This window comes from Miniopterus natalensis, chromosome 11, assembly GCF_054644295.1.
Source record: "Miniopterus natalensis isolate mMinNat1 chromosome 11, mMinNat1.hap1, whole genome shotgun sequence".
Taxonomy (NCBI): Eukaryota; Metazoa; Chordata; class Mammalia; order Chiroptera; family Miniopteridae; genus Miniopterus; species Miniopterus natalensis.
The window spans coordinates 9432005-9460003 of NC_142091.1; the positions used below are offsets into that span (position 1 = coordinate 9432005).

The 27999-nt window shown below is 48.7% G+C and overlaps 1 protein-coding gene across 3 annotated transcripts in view; it reads left to right on the forward strand.

Annotated features, from left to right (window-relative positions):
- CADM1 (cell adhesion molecule 1) overlaps positions 1-23885 on the forward strand; it is a 324569-nt gene extending 300684 nt beyond the window's left edge. The window contains exons 9-12 of one of the 3 annotated variants that reach the window (XM_016208949.2): positions 2961-2993; positions 10311-10364; positions 18947-19078; positions 21009-23885. In XM_016208949.2, the coding sequence (XP_016064435.2) occupies positions 2961-2993; positions 10311-10364; positions 18947-19078; positions 21009-21127 (338 nt within the window). In that variant the 3' untranslated portion in view covers positions 21128-23885. The remainder of the gene's footprint in view (positions 1-2960; positions 2994-10310; positions 10365-18946; positions 19079-21008) is intronic. The other 2 variants (XM_016208950.2, XM_016208948.2) reach the window with 2 other exon arrangements.
- The last annotated feature ends 4114 nt before the right edge of the window (positions 23886-27999 follow it).

Consider the following 27999-nt stretch of genomic DNA (forward strand, 5'->3'; position numbering starts at 1 on the left):
AAGCCCTTGTTATGGCAGTTAGGCACTCTCGTTTTCAGGCTAATTACAGCGTTTCTAACTTATATTGGGAGTTTACTATTTGCAGGTTGCCTGAGAGTGTTGTCAAACAATGCAGTGACCCCACAAGTTGATTCGCAGGCGTGGGCCCGCGCATCTCGCCAGCCTTCTGATGAAGATCCCTTGTCAATCCCACTTCACGGGCGGCTCTCGCTTCAGAGTCGGGCGTCTGGTTTCCGCAGGAAGCCGTAATGCAATTATGGAGAATTAGATTGTGTCACAGTGCTCTCCTGCGGGGAGCACAGAGTCACTTCTGAAGAATTGTCTTGAATTCTTTACTTGAAATAGCCTTCTTTTCAGATAGCACAGCAGATGCTGTTAGAGAAATGGGGCCTGCGACTCCGGGGTACACCCTCGGTCTTGTGAGCTCTGTAGCCAGCCTGTTTCTGCTGCTCTGCTCCCTGGCTGGCCATGGTTTTGCCCTTACCTGCTGCAGGGACTCTGTTGTTGGACTTGAACCTGTGTTTGCCTTGAACTGTTTAGAACGTGTTTTCTCCTTCCCACCCTCCCTTTCTCCTGCCCTTTTGGGTGCAGTGATGGGTTTCCCGTCCCTAGAAAGGGGAAGCAAGCTGTCCTGTGAACTTTCCTTAGTCTATTTTCTCGTAGCTTCACTTAGTCTAACTTCGTCATAAAGCTGACGCAATGTTGTGATGTAGGAAGACAGTAGATCCGGGAGTCATTGGTTAATGCTAAGCTATTAATTTTGAGGACTCTAACCTTTAGGTTTTACTCCTCCTTCTTGCTTTCATTTTATACTAATGATTTACCTGTTGAAAATAAAGCATGTTAGAAATGCTACTATAAAAATAATGAGACAAAGTGTTTATTGCTTCTTTTAAATGTTGGGAAGGAGCCAGAGCCTAGCTATAAATTGTATGAGAATGCATTTCAGTGTTTCTGTGCAAATGTGCATTGGATTTTGCCCTTCAAATTGGAAGCATCTCAAACTAACATTTGACTTGGATGTTCAAGTAAAGAGGTGTCAACTGTGTCATGAGAATCTGGTGTAGATGTTTCAACTGTATAATCTGGGGTGTTTTTACTGCTATTTTATGCATACAGACTTGACTTGTAAGTATCATGTTCTGATGTGGTGAATTTTATGCTTTTCTTTCCTTTATCTGTTCTTCAAAAACCCAGCTAAAAGTTATATTAAGCTACAGTGGCCTCTCAGACCTCTGGTTAATTCTCACTCCTTAGAAGGGCTCTGATTTTTTGGTGGGATAAGGGCCTAAGGAAAGTATGCCAACGAAAGGGAACACCAGTGCGGATTCGCCTGTCATATTCATAAATGGGAAGCACCAGGCTCGTCTGACAAAAAGAAAGTTGTGTTTAGCATCCCAGTGCATTTAAACATTGCCTATGTTGAGTCCAAAAGAGTCTTTTGAAATCCCCAAAACTCGTGAAAATAATTGCCAACTAAATAGCTGCATTATAAACAGGACAGGAAACTCCTGCAGTGTTAACCCAGAGCTCCACGTCAGCTAGAGGCCACCCCGGCGCCCTGTGGGTGTCACCACTTCCTTCTGGCCAGAGGGGAGCATGGAAGGAAATGCACCTGCGAGACGTCGAACTGAAACTAAAGCCCAGCCGGGTGGGTTGACATTAGTGTGGAGTTGGCCAGAGGAGTGGTGTTAAAGTGACACTGGAAAAAGAATGTCACCATGCATTTTGTTAGATAGTTATTCCACTTCCCCTCTAGCCAAAAATAGAGAGCAAATTTATTGAGCGCCTTGGGAATTTCCTGCAAAGTGGAGCTGGCACCACAGGCCTGGGTTAGGAGCCTGGCAGGAGGAGGAAACTTACCAGCATGGAACTAGAAGAGCAAGAGACAACCACGTTTACTCCACAGCAGGCGCCTCTGGCAGTGAAGACGTCCCTGCTGCCTCCTGAGGCAGCCACCAGGGCGGGACTCCTGGCGCTCACAGCGGCGAATGTGGCTCTGAATTGTGAGCAAGTGATTGGCCAGAGACTCTAATTTTGGGAATGTCTCATGATCAGAAGTGGCATTTGGCAAATTGTGTTGACTTGGGTGTTTCCATGACAGACTCCTGCCCCTCGAGTATAACGTAGTAAAATCCGCAGGGTAAGGAATGTATTAGTGGTGTGCGCGCCCATGTGTGTGGGGGGGGTGTATGTGGTGTGTGTGGTGTGGGGGGGTGTGGTGTGTGAGTGTAGGTGTGTATGGGGGTGCGGGGGTGAAGATGTGTGTGTGACGTGTGTGTGTATGTGTGGTATGTGAGTGTAGGTGTGTGATTGGGGGTGTGGGGGGCATGTGTGTGTGTAGAAACTAATCTGAAAACCTTGAACATGTTCATCCCATGGCCTCCCGGTTAATTGAACTTTCCAGCTGAACTCTGCTGAACACCCTGGATGGGAAACTTGGGCCCGTAGATTCATCTCAGGCACCTGGGCATAAGCCATGAAAGGACCAGAAAGTGCAGTGGAGTCAGTGAGGCCTCGCTGCAGCCCTGACCCGCGTGCCGGGTGGGCTGGGCTGGAACAAAGGCAATGTTTGAATGGATGAGCCCATCGCTCTGCTGGCTGCCGACCCAGCTTCTCGGTCACGTCCTGAGCCTGATGCTGAGCTCACACTGGTGTTTCTCGTCACGTTGCATGTTCCCTGACTACTGACCGGCAAGTAGGTGTGTCCCGGTGAGACCCCAGAACCAAAGGGTGTACTGTGCTCCCCACTGGCTCGCAGCTTGGAGCTGAAGGCATGTCTTAAAACAGTGCAACTCACTTCAAATGCTTTTTGCTTTTCATTTATTATTGCTTGTCACGCGATGTTCTTTGAAAGCCTGCTCATATATTATCTGTTCCATTTTTTTCCATTTTCCCTTTTTTTGCATGCCGTTCCTCCTGTTTCTTCCCTTCCTCCAATCCTCTGTTCCCGTCTGTAGACGCCACGGCGACGACAGAACCCGCAGTTCACGGTTGGTATCACATTACTGTTTATCTACTTCCTCAGCACTGCTGAGAGGCAAGGCAAGCCTGGGAGAAGGAGGAATGTAGTCTTCAAGGGCAGCCCCGTCCCGAGTAGACGATCTCATAAACATACCGTAACTGCTAAAGGCCTGACAGATGTGGAGTCTTGTCATTTCTGTTGCGAGTTCAGTAGCCAGTGTTGCAACCTGAGGAGGCCTCCTCGCCGGCTGGGGTGGCAGGAGTGTCAGTTGCACGTGGCCCTTAGTTACATAACCCACCAGACACTCAAGTACAGGGGACTTTAGATCACTAAAATTCACCTACAAATTGTAGCATCTGACTGAAGGCCCAGCTGCTTTCTTCGCATACAGGCTGGAGTCCCAGGTGCCTTTGGAAGAGGAATCGTGTGTCATTAGCAGTTGAGACTGAAGGTCAGGGCGAAGACTCCTGCTGAATTCAGGAGATGGAGGAGGAAGGCCACCGCCTTCTGTTAATTGTGCCCTGACCCTCTACCCTCTGCTTCACCCTTCACCTCTGTGTGCACAAACATTTATGTTAACATTCGGCAGGAAACAGCTCCAAACCAAGAATGACACAATATACATATTTTAACAGCATAAACTGGGACTTCAAAAAGTCACTTGTGTGTAGGTAACTTGTAGAAAAAATATTAAAAAGTTAAAATATTAAAAAGTTCGGTTAAGATTTTAACCAAAAGGGGATAAAAGCAGAGCGAAGCTTAGGATGGGGAGTGGGGAAATCCTTTCCCAATTCCACCACTGACTTAGTGGCTTGGAGTAAGTCTGTTAACAATTTACATCGCTCCAATCAGAAAATCAGGATCCTGTTTCATCTGTAGATTACTTATTACTTAGTGCTGATACTGTGCTTGGAGACAGATATGTTAGTTAAACAGTGGGCTGAGCTTTAATAATTGAATCCAAGGGAATTGTTTGGTAAAGGACCTACTTAAATCACTTTGCATGTTGTGCAGTGTTGAAATCTATCACCAAAATGACAAGAGGTGATCAGCCAGCCCTGGACTGTTCATTCAGCTTTTAGAGAAGCATCTCTTCCTAGCACAGACTGGCTTCCTTAAGTAGACCTGCACCTGAGGACTTACCCATCAGAAATCTCTTAGCAAAGCCTGTCCTCTGTGAGCTGGCCTTGAAGGGCAGGCCTTGACGCTTGGCCCATCACCCCCAGACTTGGACTTGCCGATGAGGAATTCTAGAAAGAAAAACAAACTTAGGTGTGGAGCACTATAGCCCTCCCCACCCCCTCCCAGCTCACCCTGCCCTTTCCTGCCATTTGCACAAAGGGAAAAGTTCATAAAGTTAAAGGGCCAAACACACTGACGATCATGAGAAATCAATTAGGTATAAAACTTCACTTTCTGAGGTTAATGCCCCATAGTGCTTGTTACATCTCCGGGACCGCACTCCATTAAGCTCAGTTATTTGTAGGTTTCATCATTAATTGAGCACTTCCTGACTTTTATCGATTATCCTCAGAGCTTTGAGGCCCTTTTAATGTAGCTCAAGAGATCTTGTTCTCTTCTTTTAAGATGCTTTACGTTCTGAGCCCCCCATAGTTAACTCCGGGGTCAAATGTAACCGTAAGGTTCCTGAATTCTGTGAGATCTTTGAGGAAATTCTGATCATTTACCCCCTAAGACTCCAGAGTTGGGTTTTCTAGATCCGTTCCCTGCACTCCATGTGCTTTGTGACTGATGGATGTACTTGTGTGGGGTGTTCATTCACAGTAGCAAATGTGTCCCCTGACCTGAAAAATGCGAAGTTTGCCTAGGGGCCAGTCGTGAGTCTAGGACACCCCAGGTCTTTCTCCCTGGGAGAGGAAGTGAAGGGGACCCTGTGCGGCACAGTGGCGGGCCCCGGAATCGGGTTTTAGAGCAGTCCTCCGGCAGGAAGCGCGTGTCTTGCACTGCGCACAGCAGCCGCTGTCCTACCAGCTCAGGGACAGTGGCTGAGCCAGCGAGTCCTCTGTAGGATGTTACTGACCAGCAGTGTGTAGAGCCAGGAAGTTTGGGGAGGAAAAAAGAAATTAAGAAGAGATATATATAGTGTCCCAAAACAACCTATATACATTTTAACAGCTGATAGCTCAATTTTGAAAATGAAATGTATTTTAATAAACACTTTGAGTAATTTTATAATTACTCAAAGAGTGTGTACATTTTTGGGACACCCTGTATATGTATATATTATAATAAATAAGATATATTTTAATTACACATATGGTCCCTTCACAGCAGGAGAGAAGTGATAACCCAGGCTGATCCCTATATAATACATTTATGAACACATTCTCCAGCTCGTCTAAAACCCTCGTAGCCTCCTCACGAGGGGTCCGACCACTATTTTGAGCAGCATACTCTCCAGCAAAGAGCTTTAATGAAAACCAAATTAAAATTTCGAATTTTTCTTGACAGGGGGGAAAAGTCCTCCAGGTCAGCTGTCAGGATAGGAACTGTAATAGGAATGCGATAGAAATTACAGCGCAGGGGCCAGATTTCCAAGGAAATGAAGCTGGAGAAATGATTTTACTTGAGTGAGTTATGGCTAAAACCCCACTTCAGTGTGGCTACATCTGACTTAGATTCAGTCGAGGATAATCGCGGGGTGTTCAGCGTGGAGACCGGGCCTAGGAAACGTGATGGTTTGATAACTGGCAACTTAAATGACAAGACGTATCAGGTCAGGCAGTCGTGACCGTTTTATTGGTCTTAAAAGTTTTTATACTGGATTTCCATATTTCTCTTTTATGAAAAGAAAAAATAATTTTATAAAAAGCTTTTCCTTTGAAGACTCATTAAAACACTTTATTCAAGCTTGTGTTGCTAGAGTATGTATGACGTATACCGGTTGTTTATGTATGTTGACCATTTGTTCTTACCAGTATCTGATTGGAACAGGAAGCATGTTTTGGAAGGTTAGAAGTGCATGGGCATGATTCAAACTCAAATGGATTTTCTCCAAAAAGAAACCAAACAGTAACCAGCCACAATGTGTTTTTAATGATCTAATTGACAGTGAAGATAGATACGAGTGTAAGATGGGATTTTTAGACCAGGGTAACCAAAGGGATTTACTTTGAACAAGGATCCTGAGCATTTGTGTTTTTGGAGCTCATCCTTAAGGCCTGGCCAGGAAGACTCCTGTGTTATGTGTGCATGTCGAGCGATGCAAACAGCCCCTGCCTCACCCTCCCTGCACCACCTGCCTGACCCCGAGGGCAGGAATGCATGAGGGGCTTACAGCCCGGGTGCTGCACCTGTCATAGTTACGATGTGCGGGTGCGTGCCATGGTTTTTATTTGTTCAAATGTGGGTGCTTCTCTGTCAGTGTCTTGTGCCTTGTTCTCTTTCTGCCCTGTGTGCCTCTCTCTCATCCCCCACCCACCTCCCCATGTGAGGTTTTGGGTGACAGCATGTCCATGGTCTGGAATAGTGCTTGTGCTTTTGCTGCACTGCCCTCAGCTGGCTTCCTCTGGGTTTGAGAGGCCTCTCCCTCCCTCCCTGCCTCCCTCCCCATCCCTCCCTCCCTCTCCATCCCTCTCTCCCTCCCTCCCTCCTCTCCCCTCTCCTCCCCTCCCTCTCCCTCCCTCCCTGCCTCCCTCCCTCCCTGCCTCCCTCCCTCCCCATCCCTCCCTCCCTCCCTCCCCATCCCTCCCTCCCTCCCTCTCCTCCCCTTCCCCTCCCTCCCTCCCTCCCTCCCTCCCTCCCTCCCTCTCCCCCTTCTATTTTATTATTTTCAAATCTAACTGTTCTTTTGCTTTCCACCTCTTGATACATTAGATGCTGATGATCTCATGAATTTAGATCTCCCAAATGACTTTTTAAATATTTTTAAATTCAGTATGTCATTGTGTTAAGACTCAAACCTGGAACCCCTCTGAAATAATTTTTCACTTTCCCTTTTGGTTTCAAAATATTTCTACCCTAGTCCACTGCCCTTGGGTAACTGCCCCATGAGTCTCCCTTTCCTGACATTTCGTAAGCTGTGCAAGCCATGACAAAACTCTAAAAGCACATGAAATGCTTCTCTCACTACCTGTCCAATTGTGGGAAATTGGGAAGCCCGTTTTAAAGGAGCCGCCAGCAGTGAGCATTATTGCAACCTCTATGTCCACACCCGTGTGTCCCCCGCACATCTCTGCACGCGTGCACGGCGGAGGCGCCAGAGGCTGGCACCAGTCGGGGCTCTGCAGACAGTGCGTGTCGCACTCAGCACCAGCTGAGGTCACGAGTGGCTGCAGGACCCAGAGACTGCGCTGCCGCCTTGACATGCAGTTTGGAAACAGTGGCTACTGTTTAACGGCGTGAACCAAATTTCTGCTAATGGGAAGAAGGGAAAACTCCACAAAAGCTGACAAAGCAGAAAGAACAGGATGGCTGAGCTCTTAGATTAAAACTCCAGGGCCGTCTGAAACCTCTGTGGCTGGTGATGGAAGTGAGTTTCCATAAAATGCCGAGCGAGCAGACGCGCGCCGTTTAGGTAAGAGACCGCCTCCTACTTTTCACAGTGGGAATGCGACCAGGGCCCATGGGCTGTTTTGTTTCCTAGAGGTTTTATTGGATCGTTCTTTTTTGAAATTTTCTTTAAAAAAGGAGAAAAAAGATAAAAGAAACCCTGATGAACTGAACCCACAAACATTCAAATTTTGCTTGACCGTGACTTTGAATTTATTGAACTATTTCTAGGATTTCTTACTGTTTCTAATGTTTGAGATTTTCCTTAACCTGGTTTAAAATCTCACCACTTAGAAGCCAGCGATTTCTGTTGCAAGGAGTAGGCAGGACAGATGCTCTGTGAAGAGGCTGACTGTGTGCAGGGCGTCCAGCCCCTGAAGAAGCGAAATTCCATGTCCTCCGAAAAGGCAGTTACAGTGCAGATAGCAAATTATCATGTTTGCACTGCAGGACTTTACCAATAGCTTAGAAAAATCCCGTGTGGACCAGAAGTACACTTTCATACCTTTAGCAACGTCTAAAGGAATTTGTTGACTAGAACTTAATGAGAATGCCCAAGGGGCTTTAACGGAGGCTACCAAAGTTTAAAGAGGAAATCCCAGTGCTCTCGTCACGGTGAAGCTGGACGGCTCCTTTGGGGAGTGTTCCCTGCTGTATGAAATGCATCCTCCTGGTCGTCTTTGAGAACATGAGGGTGTATAACTTTTAACATGGAAGAAAACCACCTAGTCAGAGCAGTTTGGGAGGTGAATTTCGCATGTCGTCCCAGGCACACTCAGTGCTTCAGTGAACTCGTCCTAATGGCATTTATTCAGAAGTGATCTAACTGTGGCAGAGCACTGCAGACTCGTAAAATACAGTCGCAGGTGTAGCGCCACTAAGGTAACGACTTCCTGCTTTCAGATGTAATCTGAGCAGTGGACCCCACATGACTTGGTACATTTTAAAGTTTGTGCCATTAAAAATGACAGTTTTGTCTTTAATGAGGTATATATCAACTGTCTGTTGCTTTTTAATGGGAAACTGCATATCAATGATATTTCATAAGCATATTTGTCTTTATTTTTTTAAATCAGCTTGCTAATGCCCTCTCCAAGGAGACACGCCCTGAGCAGTAGCGCTGCCTCGAACATCCATGTTTAGTGTGGCTCAGTGGGCGCCAAGCACATATGCGGGACACTTTGAATTCACGGGGCCACACAGAAGTGAGGGATTAGCCTTCTGAGAACTTCAAATTCATAATTAACTACAGAGAAGTACTTTATGTTGCCCATTTATAACAATTATTCAAATAATTGTATTCATCAGTCTTTATACAATGGGTAAAGCCAACCAGAAATAGGAACACTTTCAACCGATCAGGTTTCAGAACAAATGGATAGCATCCCTACGCAGTTACCTCTATAACTTATTGCATTGCTCACTGCTTCCCCTTTATTCACCTAAATCCATAGTTTGGGAACATTCATGGATTCAAAATCTTTCCATTTTTAATTGGCACCTGCCATTGAATCTCAGGGTCTTGGTGGAAATCAGGACCAGAAGATGTGGCCTTTTCTCTTCGTAGCACCAACCCAGCTATAATATTCATCTGGCTTGGTTATAAAACAACTTAGAAAATCCAAGTTTTTACTGACCATTTCAACATGAGTGTTTCTGCTAATTTGGGTGGTTTTTTTAAAATAGTGGGATCAGTTTGCCATCTCTTGTTTCTAGAGCATTTGTTTGGGTTGCTTTTGTGCCCTGGCTGGTAGTTCACTGAGTGTTGCTCCCAAGTCCTCAATTCAGCAAATCCGTACCAAGCACACACTTTGTGCTTGGCTACAAGCGAGGGGAAAGATGAAACAATAAACGAGATGTCCCCTTCTCGTCAAAGACCCTGCAGTTTAATAGGTCCACAAATATCTCCAAAAGTGACAAGTCCCATTAGAGATATATTAGGGATAGTGCAAGTTAGAGGACCTGGAGCAGTTGAACGGGGCCTGGAGCAGAGCACCAAGGAAAAAGTGCAGGCCCCTGATTGCCCAAGAGCATGCGGTGCTTAGTAAGCACAAAGCAAGGGGAAGACGCGCCCTCTCGTAGCCGAGCCCCCCGTTCTTTCTCTACTTTTCCCTTCTTTTAACTCACACCAGAGCTTAGCTGAGAGCCATCGCGGCTGCCGACCCTGGTGGTGACTGGCTCTGGGCATGCCAGACCTCCACTGGATTATCTCCTGACCTAACTGCTTTTTCAGCTTTGAGGGTTTTGTTTTTCAGGAATACCTCTGATTTTTGAAATTTTCTTTTTTAAAAAACCATTTTGCACATCAGATTTTCTGATGAAGGCATAACCTGCAATCTGCAGTTAGCAGATGCTGTGCCACTTCGAAACAAGTGACACTAGAGCATCGTAAATTGATCATAAACTGTATTTGACAGTATTGGCAAAGGATTTCAATTTACAGTAAAACGCGAAATCAAACTTACGTTGGTATGTAACATCTGAATATATTTGTATTTAAGAGATATATCAGAGAATCAGCAGCCGGCAGTCAGGCTTCATTATTTTTCTTTTCTGCATGCCGTTATGAATGAGTGATTTTAAACATTCACCTTCGTATTTCATGTGCTTTGAAAGTGGAGACTGAGGAATCTTTCTGCCTCAATGGCGTATCAATAACAAAATCAAATGATTGGAGAAATGTACTTACGTATTAATACATTCAAGCTATCCAAAAAAGAGAGATAGCAAGAGATTTGGCTCATGTTTTTAAGAAATTCATCCTCAGTTCTTAAGTGTTTTGTTTATGTCCCTTGAGGAATGAAAAGAAAAACGATTTGTTTTTACTTGTAAGGCCTTACTCAGTTGCCCAATTCCGCAGAAGAGCTGGACAGTGAGGACCTCGCAGGTAAGGGCTAGTCATTAGGTAAGGCACTGCAGCGTCCAACCTGTGGGCGCTCTGTCCGCTTCCACACAACGGCCATTTGGCTTGTTGAGCAACCGATGAGCAATTGTGGATTTTGAGACTAAAGAAAAATAAATTTTATTAACACTATTTTCCTCCCCTCCTGCCTCTCTTTCTTGCAGTAGTGGCATGCACATTTCAAATTGAGGCTGACGCTCTGAAAGCACTGAAGGCCGTCCTCTTTGGGACTGTCCAAAGCCACTCTGGTCAGTGGTTGATGGAAGTTTATGTTCTAGGTATATAATGGTTCAGGAGAAATTCTGTTGCATTATAAAGCAATTTAAGGATGTTGGATTATGAGACAAGATCTTTATTTTAAAAAGCTCATACTGACCATTTACTGTGGTGAGATAGACTAGAAAAGCCTTGTCATGTATTCCTAGAAGTGGGGCAGGAGGAAGGGGACAATTGTTTTGTCACACGCCATGATGTAAACTAATTACCCACCTGAGACCTTTTCACAGCACACTGAGTTCTTGAAAAAGTAGGTTTCATGCTTGGTTCCAGGATGTAGGCGTCACTAATCCAGGATACAAAGCATATCCTAAAAGGGGGGATTGAAAACGGTCAGGGCTAAACAATTTCATGAGCTTTGTGATGTCGTAGACTTCACTGCCAGCCAGCGGTGGCTTCTTGCACGTTTTGATCCGTCCCTTCTTAATAAGTCAGTAAGGAAGACCCCTCCTCACTGTGAGGGAGAAAGCAAGGCCTGGGCTGTGGGTGCTCACTCCAGCCTGTTGGGAGAAGGTCCCATATTGCCCCTCCAGTGCAGCTCCCTTGAATAGATGACTGTTGAGATGAAGTATTAAATACAGGTGTCACCCAGTGAGAGTAAGATAGTACCTACCACCCCGTCTTTCCAAATGCAGTAGATTAATTGCCTGCTATGTGCTCCTGTCAGCCCCCAGGATGCCTTCAGTTTTCTGTTGGGTAGCACATCCCCGTTTGAGCTTAGCTGTTGGATGTTCCCGGAGTGGGAGCTCCAGGACGTGCTGGTTTTGTTCACTGCTGTATGCCTGTCCCGTAGCAAGCACACAGTTGACCCTTGGACGAATAAGTGGATTCCAAACCCCAATGAATTTACATAGATAAACAGATAAAAGGCTGGAAAGACAACCAGCCCACCAAAGAAGTGCTTCATTTTTGCCTCTTCTTTGTGGTATATTTGGAGAAGCTACAAAAACATGAGCCTGATTATCTTTTAAAATAAGAGTAGACAAGCCCTTCTCCCTGTGTAGAGTGCAGTGCCCAGCATAGAGGACCTCCGCCTCAGTCTTGATCCTGATCCTGGCCTTGACCCTGAATAAACCTCTCTGACACAGTGGCCCTGGCAACTGCACCTTCTCAAGGCTCTGCAGGAAGGACTGCGTTCTCATTGGCCCTCGTCCCTCTTGGCGTATTAGCCACACAAGGATCACTCAGAGATGCAGAAGTAGCTTTCTCCTCCTAGGAAAATGGGGTGAAATGCCACCTACCCCTCCCCAGCATCATCAATCACAGAACAGTGTGGGTCTCTGAGCTCTGTACCAGTCAGACAGTCAGACGCAGCCCTGCCGCAGTTCTATCAATCACCCCCCAGTCAGGAGCCATAAACCAACAACTGTTTGTGTTTATCATAATTTGGTTAAATTAATAATTGCTCCCCTCCCCCACGCCCTCCAGGAGCACTGCTTCTCCACTGCTCAGGAGCCATAAGTCTTGTTGAACACTGATGATCCGTCAGGCTGGGCCAGGCTGCCTTTGCGTCTGGTGTGATGAACTCATCAAAAACTGATTAGCACCTTTGTTCAAAGGGGATGCTGATTAATCAATTACTATTGATTGTGAGCTTGACTTCACTCAGCAGCAAAGAGACATCTGAAGGGAAAAAAAAAAACAACCAATAAAAATTGAGCAGCTGTCATAGTGTTTAAATTTATTAAAACAAAATACATTATTTTTTATGAAGCTGTCTTGAAATGGGTCACTGAAGGGGAGCATATTGATTGAGAAAGGATGAGCTCAGACTTCTGTAGCCTGGAGACTGGACTCAATTATAATACAAGGCAAGCAGGTTAACACCGTCTTAAACAGCCCATCAATAAATTAGAGTAGGTGTTGCCCATTTAATGCTAAACTGTGGTAATAATATTACCATTCATTCCTGCTCTAGCTCGGTGGAAATTTCATTCTTTTCATAATAAGGATAAATGATATATTCTGCATTTCCTTCAAAATAATGATAGTCGGTCTTTAACTCATCCCCATCGCCCACAGCCCCATCCACCAGCGCTACCTCAGCTAATGACAGTTTCACAAGCAACAGACGGCGCCCGTCCTCGCCCAGCGAAGCAAGTTGCCCAGCTGATCCTCTTTAATCTGCATTAAAAATTGTGTTGTACATAGTCCAGCGATTTAATTCCTGGCAGACCTGGGGGCTTATCCAGCCTGACTTTGAACCTCTCACTTACTTTTTGGGCGTTAACTTTATTGATGGAAGAGCCACAAGAGTTGAATTGTTTATCAGTTACGCCTGCTGTTTCCTGGTGACAGCTGGTGGTTATTGCCACCCGTGTGGAATAGAATAGCTTTAAGCATATTTATCCTTCCATTGTATTTTAAAACTTTTAAAAAATGTCTCGCCCTGCCTCAGCAACGGCAGGGCCTTTGGGGACTGTTTAGTGCAGTGGAGGGAATACACCGTGCACCAGAGCCTGGTCCCCCGGTAGTCAGAGCGGAGGAGACAGGAGATCCCAGAGCTGTCCTGCTTCCCCAGAGCACGCTCTCAACTCGCCCTACAAACGAGAAAGTGATCCCGAAAGATCCTGCAGTGTCTCCCGCACACTGCACAGGAATGTCTGGGTGGAGGGCAGGAGGGCAAGTGCTGAGCGGCTTTGCTAATCCATGCCAGGTGGAAAGGAAGAACCAGCCACGTGAGCCAACTCTGGCCCCCAGATGGATCACAAGGAAAACATGGGCTGAACATACAGCCCGAGTTTAGATAAGGGAAGCACGCAACGGTCTTCGGATGCACATGGTCAGTTCCGGGCTGCGATCGATGGCCACCTGGCTATTCCGAGAATCCTCAGTGTGTGCGAACTGTTGGGAGACACAGCGTTTTGAAGGACTCTTGGCCCCACCTAACGTGTAATGATGATGGTAATGATAAAACAATGAAAACCAGCCGGCCTTGGGCTGTGTAGACACAATCAGGGTATGGCCCATAAATGTAAAGTATGACATTGTCTACTCGTATTTATAGTATTTACAGCTGAGAAAGCTCTTTCACACATATGGATGACCTCACTGATCTTCAGTCACTCAGCACAATTGTTTGAGCTCCTCCATGCCAGCTCCAGGCTGGCACCAGGGATGCAGCAGTGACCAACCAGAAGCTGGAGCTGCCATAGATTCCAGGGGCCAGGCCCCTGCTCCTCACTGTCACGGTCTAGTGGGGAGACAGGCCCAGAACACAAGAAAACAAACGTCGGACAGTGGCAAATCCGTGAAAAAGACAAAACTGGGTACAGTGAGAGTGAGTGCGGGCTGGGGAGAAGTGGAGGCGCTCACCAGGGAAGCCATTGGAACAGAAAGACCAGCAGCCGAGAATGAGCCAGACACAGGAAGGTTTTCATGAAAACCCTGTGCGATTGTTAGGGAAAGGTGGTTAGTCTCCCCTTACAGCTGAGGAAACCGAGCTCTGGGGTGAACTGATTGACTCAGGAGACGATTGAGCACGTGGGTCTTCCTGCCTCGGTAGGAGTGTGCGACTGGGTTAAGTGGCTTTCTTCCCTGTGAGATCCATGCTTGCTTTGCTCTGGGGCCTGGAGAATCCTTTTCTTCTCGGGTCCTCTTCAGTCCAGTCTGCAGCCAGGGAATGAGGAGGGGAAGTCGAGCCCCCAAAGCCCGTCAGGTGTAGAGCCACGAGTTGACTGGCCTGGGTGGATCTCTCCCAGCGTTAAATCAGCTTTTCCCTTTAGAGAAGACCTTACGCTGCCCAGGTGATTCCAGCCACTGTCCCCTGACTCCTAAACGATGGGGTTAGTTCCCACTGAGACGTTCTAAAGGCCACGGGAAAGTGTTGAGCTGCAGAGGTTAGACATGTGGGTTCCCTTACTTAAACCGCCATTTAGTACCCGGCACTAGCTGACAAGTCACACTGGGCCTGTGCCAGCTTGTCGGTGACTCCCTCACAGTGAGACTGAACTTCATCATATTGCTGATCGTCCCATAATCCAACATGCTACTGTTTCCCCCGCGGGGAGTAGGAGATAACCAAATAGGAACTTTTCCTCCTAATTAAAAAGTTGGCAGACTACAGGGCAAAATGTGAATTCCACTTCTACAGGTTGGACACTGCTTTGGGGTGTCATCACACTCATTAATCCATCCTCACCCCCCTAAATGCCTCAGGTCCCCTGAAGCATCTTTCTCCAGAGAGACCCTAGTGGGGAATGTGTGCTTGAGACTAGTTCCCAGCCCTTTATCGGGCGTGTCCTCCTTCAAGAGAACTGGCACCGTCCTCGGTGCTCTCCTGGTGCTTAAAGTGGAAAAGGCCTTGCCCTTCTGAGCACCTGTTACCGAGACTGGTGGAGTGGACTCCCGGGTGCCTCTCGGTCCTGGTGACGCTAAGGGCCTGGGGAGGGTCTCACCCTGTCGAATCAAGTCATTTCCACTGCTGCTTAAATTAACTCCATCCGTTTACTTGAGAAGGGAGAAAAGTCAACATTGAAAAAACCACTTGTCCTTATAAGTTGCTGACAAGTATTTAATATCCTGATTCTCGAATGGTGCGCCTGAATTATGACTTGGACTAGGTGACCTTCGGCCACCAGGCTGCATCCTTGACCACATGCGGGAGAGACAGGCCACTGGCCCCCTGCATGAGAAAGGGCAGGCAGGTGTTTATGGGGCACCTCCCCACGGGAAAGCAGTGCCAAGCATGCAGCACAGCCCCTACCCCAAGGAGCTGATAAGTGTTTGCCTCGAATCAGTGATAAGAACTGAACAAAGCCTTCCTCGGGCTTCAGTAGAACAGACATGAGCGTGGCAGATACTCAGAGTACCTGTGCTATGCCAGGCCCCGGGCCGGAGGGCACGCCCATACTCAGCAGCATGCTGACCTCTCAGAACGACCCTGCGAACACGGGTGGTTGTGTTCAGTGGCTCAGAGTGGCCATCTATTGCCTGACGTCACAGAGAAGAATGACTAGGCCCAGCTCCCCCCCCCAGATCTGAAGCAAGTCCAGCGTGCTTTCCTGGGGACCCCACAGGAGGCGAGGCCCTGAGTCCTCCTGCATCCCCGCTCAGGCCTATTTCCGGAGGAGACTGCAGGCAGTAAGAGCCATGAGGTCCTGAGTCCTGCTCGCAGAGTAGCCGCAGCACCGCCACAGCCCATGTGCAGCACTTGTCACCTAAGCGAGCGCAACTGAGCCCTGGTGTCACGACCAGGATGGCTGCAGTCTCCTCGAGGAGCTCACCAGAGTCCCTTTGAAATGTCAGGGCAGCTGCAGCTCCACGGCGAGAGTGAGATGCAGCTGAAGGCGTGGGGCTGCCGGGCGAGTGGAGGAGCCTCCCTCGCCTTCCCTTTCTGGGGAGCCGGGAGAGGCTGTGCGCACCGCCTAGCATGCTCCGTGCGTATTAACATCTTAATGGGAGCGCTATGCATGCGCTGTATACATTTACTCCTCTCTGACAAGAGGGAATTAAATGTCAGAAGGATTTGTAGCATCTATAATTGAATTGGTGCTGAGAAAAGCAAATCTTTAAGAAGAATAACATATTAGGATTAGCAAATGATGTGGCGCTTTGTCAGCGTGTGCCATTCAGTTTGTGCCCTTCAGTAACAAAATTGTGCTGTTTAAAATGCACACTTATTTCTGTTGCCATGACGGGAGCTACATGGGTGACGGGAATGAGCTGTTACGTTACTCAGTTGGTGCTGGGGTTTTTGGTTTATTTTGTTTTGTCTTTGAGGTCAGATTTTGTTTTTGCCTGAGGTTTGGAAAATCCACTGTCAGGCTTTCTCTTTCTTCCTAGCAAGTGACACCGTGATCATAAGCTGCTTCTGGGTAGACTAATCCCTCCCGCAGCCCCGGGAAGCTGGAGGCAGCATTTCCCTTCTGAAGTCTGATGCTGAGAGTTTTTAATTAAACTGGCCCGTCCAGCGAGACTTCGGTGCAGGAGAGAGGCTAGAACTAAGCCAAGTGGCAAAAAGTTTTCTCCAGTCACCCCAGAGGAGGAAACTGGAAGGTGGAGCGTCCGAATTGTTCAGTAAATAGAAGTGAGCGACCGATACCATTAGAACCTCCCCCTGTTACTGGTTTTTAAGATGAGACCTAAGGTAGTTTGTAAACCGTGAGAGAACAGACAGGAGCGTTTAAGGGGAGTGTCGAGCTCCCCCCAGGTGTTTAAATGAGCCTCGTAGCAGAGCCGGGCCTGTTCTTGGGTTTGCTGTGTGAAGGAAGCCAGCAGGGGAGTGGCCAGCAGGGGAGTGGCCAGCAGGGGAGTGGCCAGCAGGGGAGTGGCCAGCAGGGGAGTGGCCAGCAGGGGGTGGGGCCGGTGGGGTGGGGCCTCGGGTGTGGCCAGCAGGGGGTGGGCCCACAGGGGTGGGGCCCACAGGGGTGGGGCCGCAGGGGTGTGGTCAGCAGGGGTGGGCCCGGCGCGGGGCGTGGCGAGCAGGGGGTGGGGCCTCGCGTGGGGCAGCACGGGGTGGAGCCGCGCCCCCGCCGCCCCTTCGGCGAGGCCGGGCGGCGGGCAGGGGGCGGGGGCAGGGGGGGCGGCCCCGCGGCCGGGCGGCGGGCAGGGGGCGGGGGGGGAGGGGGCGGCCCCGCGGCTCCAGCCCGGCTCCTCCGACGTGCGGCTGGCGGGGCGCGGGGCGCGGGGCGCGGGGTGCGGGGCGCTCTGCCCCCACCGCCCCGTTTCTCCCATTGAACCCCAGCGTCCGCTGTCCGGCCGACCCGCCGCTGCCTCTGACTCGGCGTTTCTGTTCGGGTTTGGATTTGGGGGGGTTGTAGTCCTTTCGAAGGTAACTTAATGAAACACTTTAAATACTTCACTTTTTAATTTAAACTCTTTTAATTAAAGCGCTTTCCATGGACCCCTCCGTCACGAGTTATTTCCCCACGTCCTTCAGTACTTAATCTCAGAGCAGAATTGGAAATATCGATAGAAAGTGTAAATCATGCCTCCTGCTGAAAGCGCTGTATCAGGTTTCGGCTCAAAAGAGCACCATTACCTTTAGCTGTCACGGATCTGTACACTTGATCGATAAACTTCAAATATTATTAGAGGTGGAGGCTTCAGAGATTTGCTCTGTTCTTTGCAGAGAGACAGAGATAAATCTTTCTTAAAAATTGACTAGAATTTGCACTCTCAGTCTCCCTGTGAAATGCATTTCTCTCGGGCGTCCAGCGACTGCGGGGGACAGATTTATAGGCCATGCGCTTCTTGTACTGAAAGATTTAAATGGTAAATCCTTCACATATGACTTCACAAATCATGTAAAGTTAAAAGATTTTTACCGTTTCTGTTGCTGCTGTGCTTAAATTGTAAGGTACAGCTAGTAAATCATTTTAATGGAGGTGTCGTACTTGACTCAATAAAAAAAAAGACAATGGTTTAGCTTCCACTCCAAAATGTTAATGTATTAATCAACGGGAGAATAATTGTTTTTACCACACTATAAATCCTGGGTGCCATTAGGGCTTCAGCAAGGGGTGATGTAGCCACGGTCCTACATTAGAATTGTTTACCCTGCCATACATCCATTCTGCTTCGCCATAGCTCATTCGGGTTCACTGCGAGCTGTTCCCCAGCCAGACGTGTCTCTCCTCAGTCGGAAGAAGACATCCCAAGGGAGTGATGCTTATAGGGGGAAATTAATTGCACTGTGAAGTGCTAAATAAATAAAATAAAAGCCGTCTGTGGCAATGGACAATTATTCCTTGCTGTCTTTTTTGAAATAAGTTTTTAGGTTTTAGATTGAGGCTTTCTCCCTCCTCCATCTCAAATGTAGCAAGCATGCCGCTGGTCTTTAGTCTCATAATCCCTGTTCTATCTCCGGGCAGCTGTGGCTTGGAGCGCCTCACTTTGCCTGTGCCTGTGCCTGTGCCTGGCGGAGACTAGGTCCCTGGGCGTCTTGCCTCCCTCCACAGCCCCCGTTACTCCCTAAAGGTGCAACCCCATTCCAAGTGCTGCGCCCTTAGTTCGGGCTGCCTCCTTGGTAGGGCTTGCACCCGGGTGGACAGCGTGGACACTCGGGCCATGAGGCCGGGGTGGACTTCCTCCCGCCCTGCCCCTGAGCGTGTTCCACGTGCATTAGTGCTCCCGTGCTGCCTGTAGTGGAATGGCCCGTGGGAGAGCGAGTCGGCCCAGCACTGGGCAGGTCAGTCTGCTCCCTCCGTGGAACTCGTCCATCTCTAGAGTGTCCTCTCCGACCCCTCCACTAGACAAGGAGGCCCCTCCGGCCCTGGAGGCAGCGTTGCCGGGGCTTCTGGTGTCCCCTGATGAGCTCTACACCCCTCTTCCTCTTCTGCTTTCAACAGATTCCCGAGCAGGCGAGGAAGGCTCCATCCGGGCAGTGGACCACGCGGTGATCGGCGGTGTCGTGGCCGTGGTGGTGTTCGCCATGCTGTGCTTGCTCATCATTTTGGGGCGCTATTTCGCGAGGCATAAAGGTAAGCAGGCGCTCGGCAGGCAGGAGCCTCCTGCCCCCCAGCCAGGGTCAGGGGTTTGACCGGGTTGTCCTTGGTGGGCCGTAGGCTATGCGGCTGCACAGCCTCTTTGACTCCTGGAACGGAGAGGGAAATAAACAAATTGTAGCAGCTGCTGATTGGGACTCGGAGAGCTGATGAGCAGCAAACACTCCTTGATTTGGGTTTTCTCTAAAGCTTTATAGATTGTTACCTTACAGTTTGTAATCGGGGATAGAGTGAAAGCCACAGAGGTGGGGCTGGCGTGCGAGGTGTGGCGTGAACCCCATACAAACACAGAAAGAACCCCCATAACCTCCTGCTTTCTGGGGAGCAGGGGAACCAGCTCTGCTCCTTGGCCCCAGACTCCAGGTAGGCCCGCCACATTTCCTTGGGTTGATGTGCCTTAGAAGCCACATAAATATGTATTTTTAAAATTATCAGTGCAATTGATTTAAATTGCCATTAATCACACACTTAACTGTGCAGTCTAGATGGGCAATCATCTCTCCAGTGTCCTCCTCCCTGCCCCGTGCTGCTCTGATCCTCTCCTCCCCCCTCTGGGCAATTCCCCCTTTTCTTTGTCGGCCCTTGTCTTTCTCGGTTGTTTTTCTCAAGTGCTATGCAGTGAGCTTGCGGGGCTTCCTGTAGTGTGAACTCTAGGCGCTTGCATACTGCTTGCTTGGAGGACTTGGGTTTGGGGATGGTCCCTTCAGCTCAGCAATGAAGTCCAAGGTTCTTGACAACCACCTTTAGGATCCAAAGTGCCAGTCTCAAGCGTCAAACCATGTGGGACCTCAGAGCCACGCATTCTTCACCCTCTTCCCACACCCAGGAGGCAGACGGGCCGAGAACTCGCCGCCTCTCAGGGTTAAGCTTGACAAAGCCGGGGAGCAGGGCAGAGTCTGCGCTGGGCTGTGGAGAGCCAGGGGGAGAGGGCAGGTACGCCCTCCACAGAGGAGAGGGGCTGGGGGCGCTGACCGCCCGCCCTCTCAGGCTTGTCACTCTGAAAACCTGAAACAGCAAAGGTACCAGCCTTGTTCTACTCAAGAGTCTTCAAGAAGACAGTGTGTACAGGGAGGAGGGTGACTTGGCTATGACGTAGGCAGTGTGAGCTCCACTGCATCCACTGAGTGCAGTCCTGGTCTTTCTTCACGTAAACCGTTGGGACTTGGTGATAAGCGTGTCACCAACTTTGTACTGTCCTGTCTGTTGTCGTTATAAAGTAGTCGTGCCAGTTACCAAATCCATGAATCTGGGTCCAGCGAGAACTACACTGTGGGCGACTCCCCTGCTGCTTCAGGCAGACCCGAGCCTTGATGACCCCTGTTATAATATCCGACATTTCTCCATCTGGATCCCCACCCTGAAACAGAAAGCAGGAGAAAACCAAATGTGCTTGTGCGAGTTCGAGCGCATTCTCACGGACAGGCAGCAGTGATTGATGGAGGCGGGCGGGAGCGGGGGTCCGGCAGGCGGTCCGAGATGACGGTAGAGCATCATCGGGGCCCTAATTCATTTATTGGCTAATGGCTCTTTCTTGCTTCGGTCCTTAACCACGTGTGTGCATATATCTGGTCCTTGGTCCCGGGCGTTGACTGTGTGTGTTAGTCAGCAGCTCTCCGGCTTTCTGCATTTTAGCTCCCACTCACGTCTCCCGCCGACATCCCCGGTCATCGTCACTGCTCTCATGTCTCATTTGCTGGATTATATCGCAGCGGTGCCGTTGGAGTGGTGCCTTTGGAGCCCCGGATCCCCATCTGTCTCCCCCGCCCGCTCTCTCCTTCCAATCGTTTCTCCGCCCTGCTGCCTGTGTGCCACTTCGGCTGACGATGCCATAAAGCAGGTCGCCATCTCTGCGCCACTGCACACAGGCCATCAGACAGTCACCGTGCTTTACCCCTTCATCTTTCAGGTACATACTTCACTCATGAAGCCAAAGGAGCCGATGACGCAGCAGACGCAGACACAGCTATAATCAATGCAGAAGGAGGACAGACCAACTCGGAAGAAAAGAAAGAGTACTTCATCTAGAGCAGCTTTTTGTTTCCATGAGGTGTCCCGCTGCCCTATTTAGACGATAAAGAGACAGTGAGATTGGAACTTGCGAGAAATTCGTGTGTTTTCTTAAGAATGGGTGGCAAGGTGCGAGACTGGGAGGCTTGGGGTTTGCTGTATAAAAAATGTTCTTTGAAAGTACACTCTGCTGTTTGACACCTCTTTGTTCGCTTGCTTTAGTTTTTTGAATTTTTATTTCTTCCTACCAAGTCAAACTTGGCCGCTTGGATTTAGTTTGGGTAGATTGCAGAAAATTCTGTGCCTTGTTTTTTGTTTGTTCGTTGTGTTCTTTTTTTTTTTTTTTTTTTTTCTTTTTCTCTGTGCGCATTTATTTTTCCCCAAAAAATTGATTTCCCCCCCCCCCCCAAAATCTCCCATTTTGGATTTTGCCTGCTGGGATTCCTTAGGATCTTTTCCCCCTTGTTTTGCTCTTGTTTTTACTTTTTTTGTTTATTGTTGAAGTAACTGCTTTCTGTTCAAATTTCAGTTTCATAGAAGGAGAACCAGCACAGCTTAGATTTCATAGTTCGGAATTTAGTGTATCCATATGCATTCTTCTCTGTTGTTGTAAAGATTTGGGTGAACAAACAATGAGAACTCTTTGCTGCTGCCCATGTTTCAAGTACGTAGAGCAGCGAAGACTAGAAACGTAGACTGTGATTCAGAAACTGTTCTGTTTGCTGTGGAACTACATTACTGTACAGGGTTACCTGCAAGTGAGGTGTGTCAACGAGGTTGAATCTGTCTTTAATTCTGTGTCTGTAGACGGCTCAGCATAGATACCCCACACTGTCCAGAAAGGTTTGGGGTGGAAAGGGCTCCTCCTTTTTCAATACCCTAAACAGACCTGACAGTGAGGGCTGTTCCTTTTATATAAGTGGACAAATTTGAGTTGCCACAGGAGGGAAATTAGGGAGGGGGAGATAGTTCTGCTCCGGTTATTTCTGTTCCAATGATTCCATCCGCCTCTGCCAGTCGGCCTTACTGCTCACGAACGTCGGAGGAAGCAAGTCCGTGCGGTGGGAGAACGACTGAGTGGGGCAGGGTTTTCCCTTTGGGCTTAGTTCGGAAGGCAGTCGGTGTGGCCTGCATGTACTGTATATTACAGATATTTGTCATGCTGGGGTTTCCAACTCGAATCCCTGTGAAACTTTCCTTCCTTCAGATTTGGCTCGACAAAGGCAGGGGGTACAAGAGGAGGGCCAGTGCTGTTCTCACACTGGGCTGCTGTCGGTCTCAGTTCTCAAAAGGTCAGCAGAGGTGGGAAAACAGCGTGGAGGGGTTTTCAGTTCCTTAATCAGAACTCAAGTGTGAGTGTTTTTATCTTCTTACCTTTCATACACTAGCCTTGGCCTCTTTCCTCAGCCTTAAGAACCATCTGCCAAAAAAATTACAGATCCTCGCATGATGCAGCCATAGCGCACAGCTACTAAATCAGTTACCGAGCGCATCTTGGGTGGGAGCCTTGGGAAAAGGGGGAGGAGTCCGGTTGCTCTCTACATTTTTTAAAGAAATGTACGTCTAGGGAACCTAGAAGTAGTCCTGAAGGACAGAATAAACTCTTACCATGTGTCTTGGGGAGGCTCCAGACTCCAGAACACAGTCCCTATGGAAAGATGGCATCCAAAAGATAGATCTATATATATATAAATATATATTATATAACATTTTCAGTGAGTAACTTTGGATTTTGCAAGGTGCATTTTTACTATTGTTACATTATGTGGAAAACTTACGCTGATTTATTTAAGGGGAAAAAGTGTCAACTCTTTGTTACTTGAAAGCGTGTTTATTTTTCTTGTCTTTATTTTAACCTTTGATAGAACCATTTGCAATATGGGGCCTTTTGGGAACGGACTGGTACGAAAGAGAAACTCCATGGAGCAGCAGTGTTCCCCCTCCTCTCCCGAGGCACTTAACCAAGACAAAAAGCCACAATGAACATCCCTTTTTCACTGAATTTTATAATGTGCAGCTCTATTCCGAGCCCTTAGCACCCATTCTGACCATAGTGTGACCATATCCAAGGGTGAGAATCATTGAGCATGTTGTCAACAGGTTTTTTTCAGTTGTTCTTTTTAGGATAATAAAAAACGAAGCCTAGCATTGCTCCAGAATTGGCATCTCATCTTTGGGACCTCCCATCTTTCTGTTCTGAAAAGTGTACAGTAGTGCGGTGTTCCTGATGTAACTCTATGGCTTACGATGTTGACATGTCTCAGGTCCATGTGTTTCGATTGGTGTTTTCCGTCTCAGGTAGATTGCTAAGTGTAGGCCCCACACATTGGAAAAAATAAAATAAAACAAAGCAAAAACAGGAAATTATGGATTTTAGTTGTATATTGGTTTATGTATTTTTCTTAAGTATACAGTGCACTGTTTGAAATGTATTGTTGAGTATTACTTTGTACAGGTTGATCACTTTTTTTAGAGTGAAGAAAGAACAAACTTGTTTTTTGTGTTTTTTAAAGGAATATAAAATAATGAAGGATGTATAATTGATGCCAAATAAGCTTGTTCTTTAGTCACAGCGACGTCTATTTTCCCTCTAGGCCAGCTCTGTTTTTAAGGTGTACATGAACAGTGTGCCGATGTAAGAAACTCCATATCCATGTGTTCCCATTCGCATTTTGTATTGGTTCACGTATACCATTTTTACAAAAGAAAAAAAAGAAAAAAAGAAGTACTATAAAATATCTGTCTTCTTAATAAAAAAATTAATGTTACAAAGTGATCCTTTAATCTCATTATGGACTTTTTACGGACGCCTCGCGTGAGAGAAGAGAGGGCCCCTGGTCCAGCTTCCTCCCCAGGACCTTGCCCAGGCCCCAGCAGCTGGGCACCGGGAAGCCGCCGGGGTCTCTGCTCCCACTTCTCGCCCCCCCCCCCCCCCCCCCCCCGTCCCTTCTCTCCTGCCTCTCAGCGGCCAGGTGGGCCAGGTGCAGCTGCAGCGCGGACTCAGCGGTTTGTGCAGGTGCGGGACGCAGCGGTGGGCCAGCTGGGACCTCAGACTCGCTCCCCCCCCCCCCCCCCCCCCGTGTTGGCTGCTCCACCTGTCTCTTACTTTGGGATCTGTGTCTTAACAATTCATTCCGCCTTCTTCATTCCAAGTTCTCTCCTTTATCTAAAAGAAGAGCTGCTGCGGAGGACCGCTCGCCGCCCGCCCGCGTAGATCCTTCTGCCTTCCTGTCTAGGCTGCGGAGACCGGCCTCGCCCTGCGGGATTCAGTCTGTCCTTGCCTTGCAGGCCGATGGCTGGGCCCCTGCTGACTGGGCTGACTGAGGCGCAGATACCCTCTGAGCAGCCCCGGCACCCCCCACCCCCCACCCCGGGCTCAGGGCCTCTTCTCTCGGGCAGGGGCTGGGGAGAGCTCAGCAGTGGAAGGAGAGGTAAGGCCTAGAAAAGCCAAAGGCCGGCGTCTCAGTTCAGCCGGCTCCCTCCTGGCCTGGTCTCAGCTGTCTCTGTAAAAACCAGTTACTCAGATGGGCAGTTACTGAGCACCTGCTGTATACCCAGCACAGCGAGAACGGGGGAGTAAGGTGGTCCCTGGAGGCTAACCGGAGCATCGGCTCCACTCCCGTGGAAAACAGGAAGGCCTTAGCCCCGGAGGCCCAGCCAGCACAGTTAGGGAGCCCGGGCAGCGCTGTGGGGATTTCTTGGAGCAGGAAATCAGTGACGACTGGGGCGTCAAAACTGCCTTCTGGAGGAGCTGGGACCCTGGCTGGACCGCGAAGGAGGTTTAGTGGTCAGGGAATAGGAGCCCCAGGTACCGAGGGCAGTAAGCCCAGCCAGCGCTCTGACTTGCGTGGGAAACATGAAGGGAAATCAGATGAGGGGTGGAGGGGGGGGATCAGTCCCGTGGCTGTTCTGAGTCCAGGCAGAGGAGTTGCGATGTCAGGGGCCTCTGCCAGCCTCTGCCAGCAGGCAGAGAGCCATGGGCAGCACCGACTTGTCAGAGCTGTGTGCAAGTCAGCTGAGGGAGGTGCTCCAGGAGAGATGGAGAGTGTGTACGCGGAGGTCCAGCCTGCTGCACCTCTTCTTAGCTGTGAGACCTCAGGCCTGTGGCCACATCGCGCCCCCGTGAAGCTTGCCTTAGACTGTTTAAGGACCCCTTTCTCCATCCTTCGTTGGTGTAGTTATTCCAGGCCATGTGTCTGTCACACGGTATGTTTTGTGTCCCCCACCCCCTCCCTTGTCTGCAACATGAGGCGCCAGTTTCAGCTGTAACCCAGGAAGTTCCCTGAACAGAGGCAGACGTGAGGTGAAACTGGCCCACATTTGCCTTGAGTTCCGCAGGGTCTGCAGAGAAGGCCCAGAAGCAGTGCAGGTCAGCAGGAGCCTGGGAGGGAAATGGTCCTGTTCCTCTGGAGAGATTTCCGGTGCTGGGCCTGCTTGTGTTCTCCAAATCCATTAGCTGGCACCCGAGGTGGAATGCGGTGTTAATTCATGTGATCTTTCACTGTCCTTGGTCTACGTGAAATGTGACTCTTGCCCTGCTGTGAGCTGACCGCTGGAGAAATGCTCCTCTCATTCCCTCCTCCAGACCCTTAAGGCAGTAACCATGCTGCATAGGGAGACTGCGTAGGGAGGGCACTTTTCTAGTATAAAATTCCACCCAAGACGAGTATGCACCGCTTTTTGCCAGGATTCAAGTGTCCAGCCCTTAGTCATGAATAACTGGCAGCCAAATTCCTTCAGAGTGAAATCTGCATCCACAGCCACACGTGTAGTTTGGAATTGTTTCCAAAGGAAGCGCTCAGCAGTCCTGACCCCCGCACCAGAGAAGGAAGTGGGGACTCCTGACCATGGTCCAGACGACCTGTGGGCCAATACGTTAAGTCAGCGGTAGGCACATAATAGACACCAAGCAAGTGGCATTGATCGAAGGGAAGCTGATCAGGCACCTGGTTGTCCGAGTCTCACTTAGCCCTTAGTCACCGACTCTGTCTCAGACCTTGACATTTGAGTCCATCCTCAACACAGGTAGCCTTCAGGTTGACCTTGAAGAAATCAGCCGCCAGTCCTAAGTGCAGTGCTGTTAGTCCTGCCATTCTCAAGGACCTGTCGGGCAGAGTGCGTTCTTCCTTGCGGGGAGTGGCATCTTGGGTAACGGCTCAGCAAGGCCTCACTGTGCCTGGCACATACTGTGAGGGACCTTCCAAAGGAGGTATGGCATGCGGGAGAAAAACCATATTCTCAACACAATGTGTGAGATATGCCTCTGCCAGGAGCCACAATATTTAACGCACCCACATCACCCCCCACATTACAGGTGCTCAAATCGGGGTGTTAGGCACAGGGAAAATGTGAGCACCCCAAAACTGAGGCTTGATAGCAGGAACCTTCTGGTTTCAAGTCATCCAGTCCTCAGCTTCCAGGTTCTTCTTGTTCACAGGAAATTATGTTTGTTTTGATTTTTATGGTTTTTTTTTAATGTTTCATTCCAAAGTGAACATAAAATGCCTACTGCCCCTGGTGGCCAGTGCTGGGAAATACAACTCGGGCCTCATTAAATACGGAAATAATTCCTACAAGGAGCCGGTGGACTTCAAGTCCGCTGCTCTTTGGGCCTCCGAAGGCACACCCACCCTCAACTACCATTTAACTCCCTCCTCATTAGAGGTGTTGAGCTGTGGGGCGGTGATTCTGGGGAAGCCCAGACCTCTACTGAGAGTCAAGTCAACGCATGTTCTGGGCGCAGGACTAATTCAGGTGCCCTCCAGTCGTGCGCTGGCTCGCAGCCGTATTTCAGACGTGATCGCCTTAAATCTTCCTTAAGTGCCATCTTCTCCAGGTTAATTAATCACCAGGCTTAAACTTGCTGTCACCAGCAGGAAGTCCATCCTGAAGTCAGCAATGTTACGATTGCCTCTTCTAATAGTGTTTATCCTGCATTAGTGTTTACTTAGGGGGAAAATTGATCCGTAATTGATATTTCAGTCTTCCAGAGCTGGTGTTGGAAGAGCCTAATGCAAGCCTTTAATAGCAAGCAAATATTTAAATCCCTTAATGGCTGCTGAATATTGAAATGTGTGACTTTATTACTCTTTTTGGTTTGTTTTCTCTGTAGTTGTGTATTTCATCGTTTAAACTTGCATCGGATGCTGGCAGGCTCGAGTCTAGATAATCCACAAAAGCTGTTTGCCCAGACACAGCAGACCTGATTAAAAAGTATTGCTATGGAAGGAAGTCATCGCACTAATCAGTCTTTGTTAGCTAGTGACGAAATTACTATGCATCTCTCTTTCTCTTTCTCTCCCTCTCTCTAGGCCTGTTTTCTCTAACCTCCTCTCCCAGAATAAAGTGATGGGGCAGCCATAGTGTTGCAATTAGGAGCATGAATCTTTTATCGTTTGGACAAGGAAGGGAAAATGCCATTACTGTCAACTGAAATGTCCTACTTGGGTTTTTTGCTCCTACTTCCCTGCCAAAGCTCATTGCTGCTGCTGAAAGTGTATAACATTCACAGCTGTTCTTGATGGCTTGATTCTTAACACAGCCAGAAATGTAGCCCGGGAGATGCTTAAGACAGTCTATGGAAAATAATAGATTTCCTTGCAGAGACACCAATGCATCGAGAAGGGCGTTGAGTCCTGTTAGACCCAGCCAAGATCACCAGTTTTTTTTTTTCCCTTTTTGGCTTCCGTTACAAAGGCTATTGCTTAAAAAAAAAAAAAAAAATGCAGGGCCTCTTGAATCCTCTGTGTTTTCCCGGTTGGTTTCTATCAGCACCCACGAGTCTCTGGCTGTGACTGCCATTGTGTCACCACTCACCTCCAGCAGCCGGGAGATCTGAAAGAAGCAGTGCCTACGGAAGTAGGAAGAAAGAATGCTGCAGAGCCGAGAGG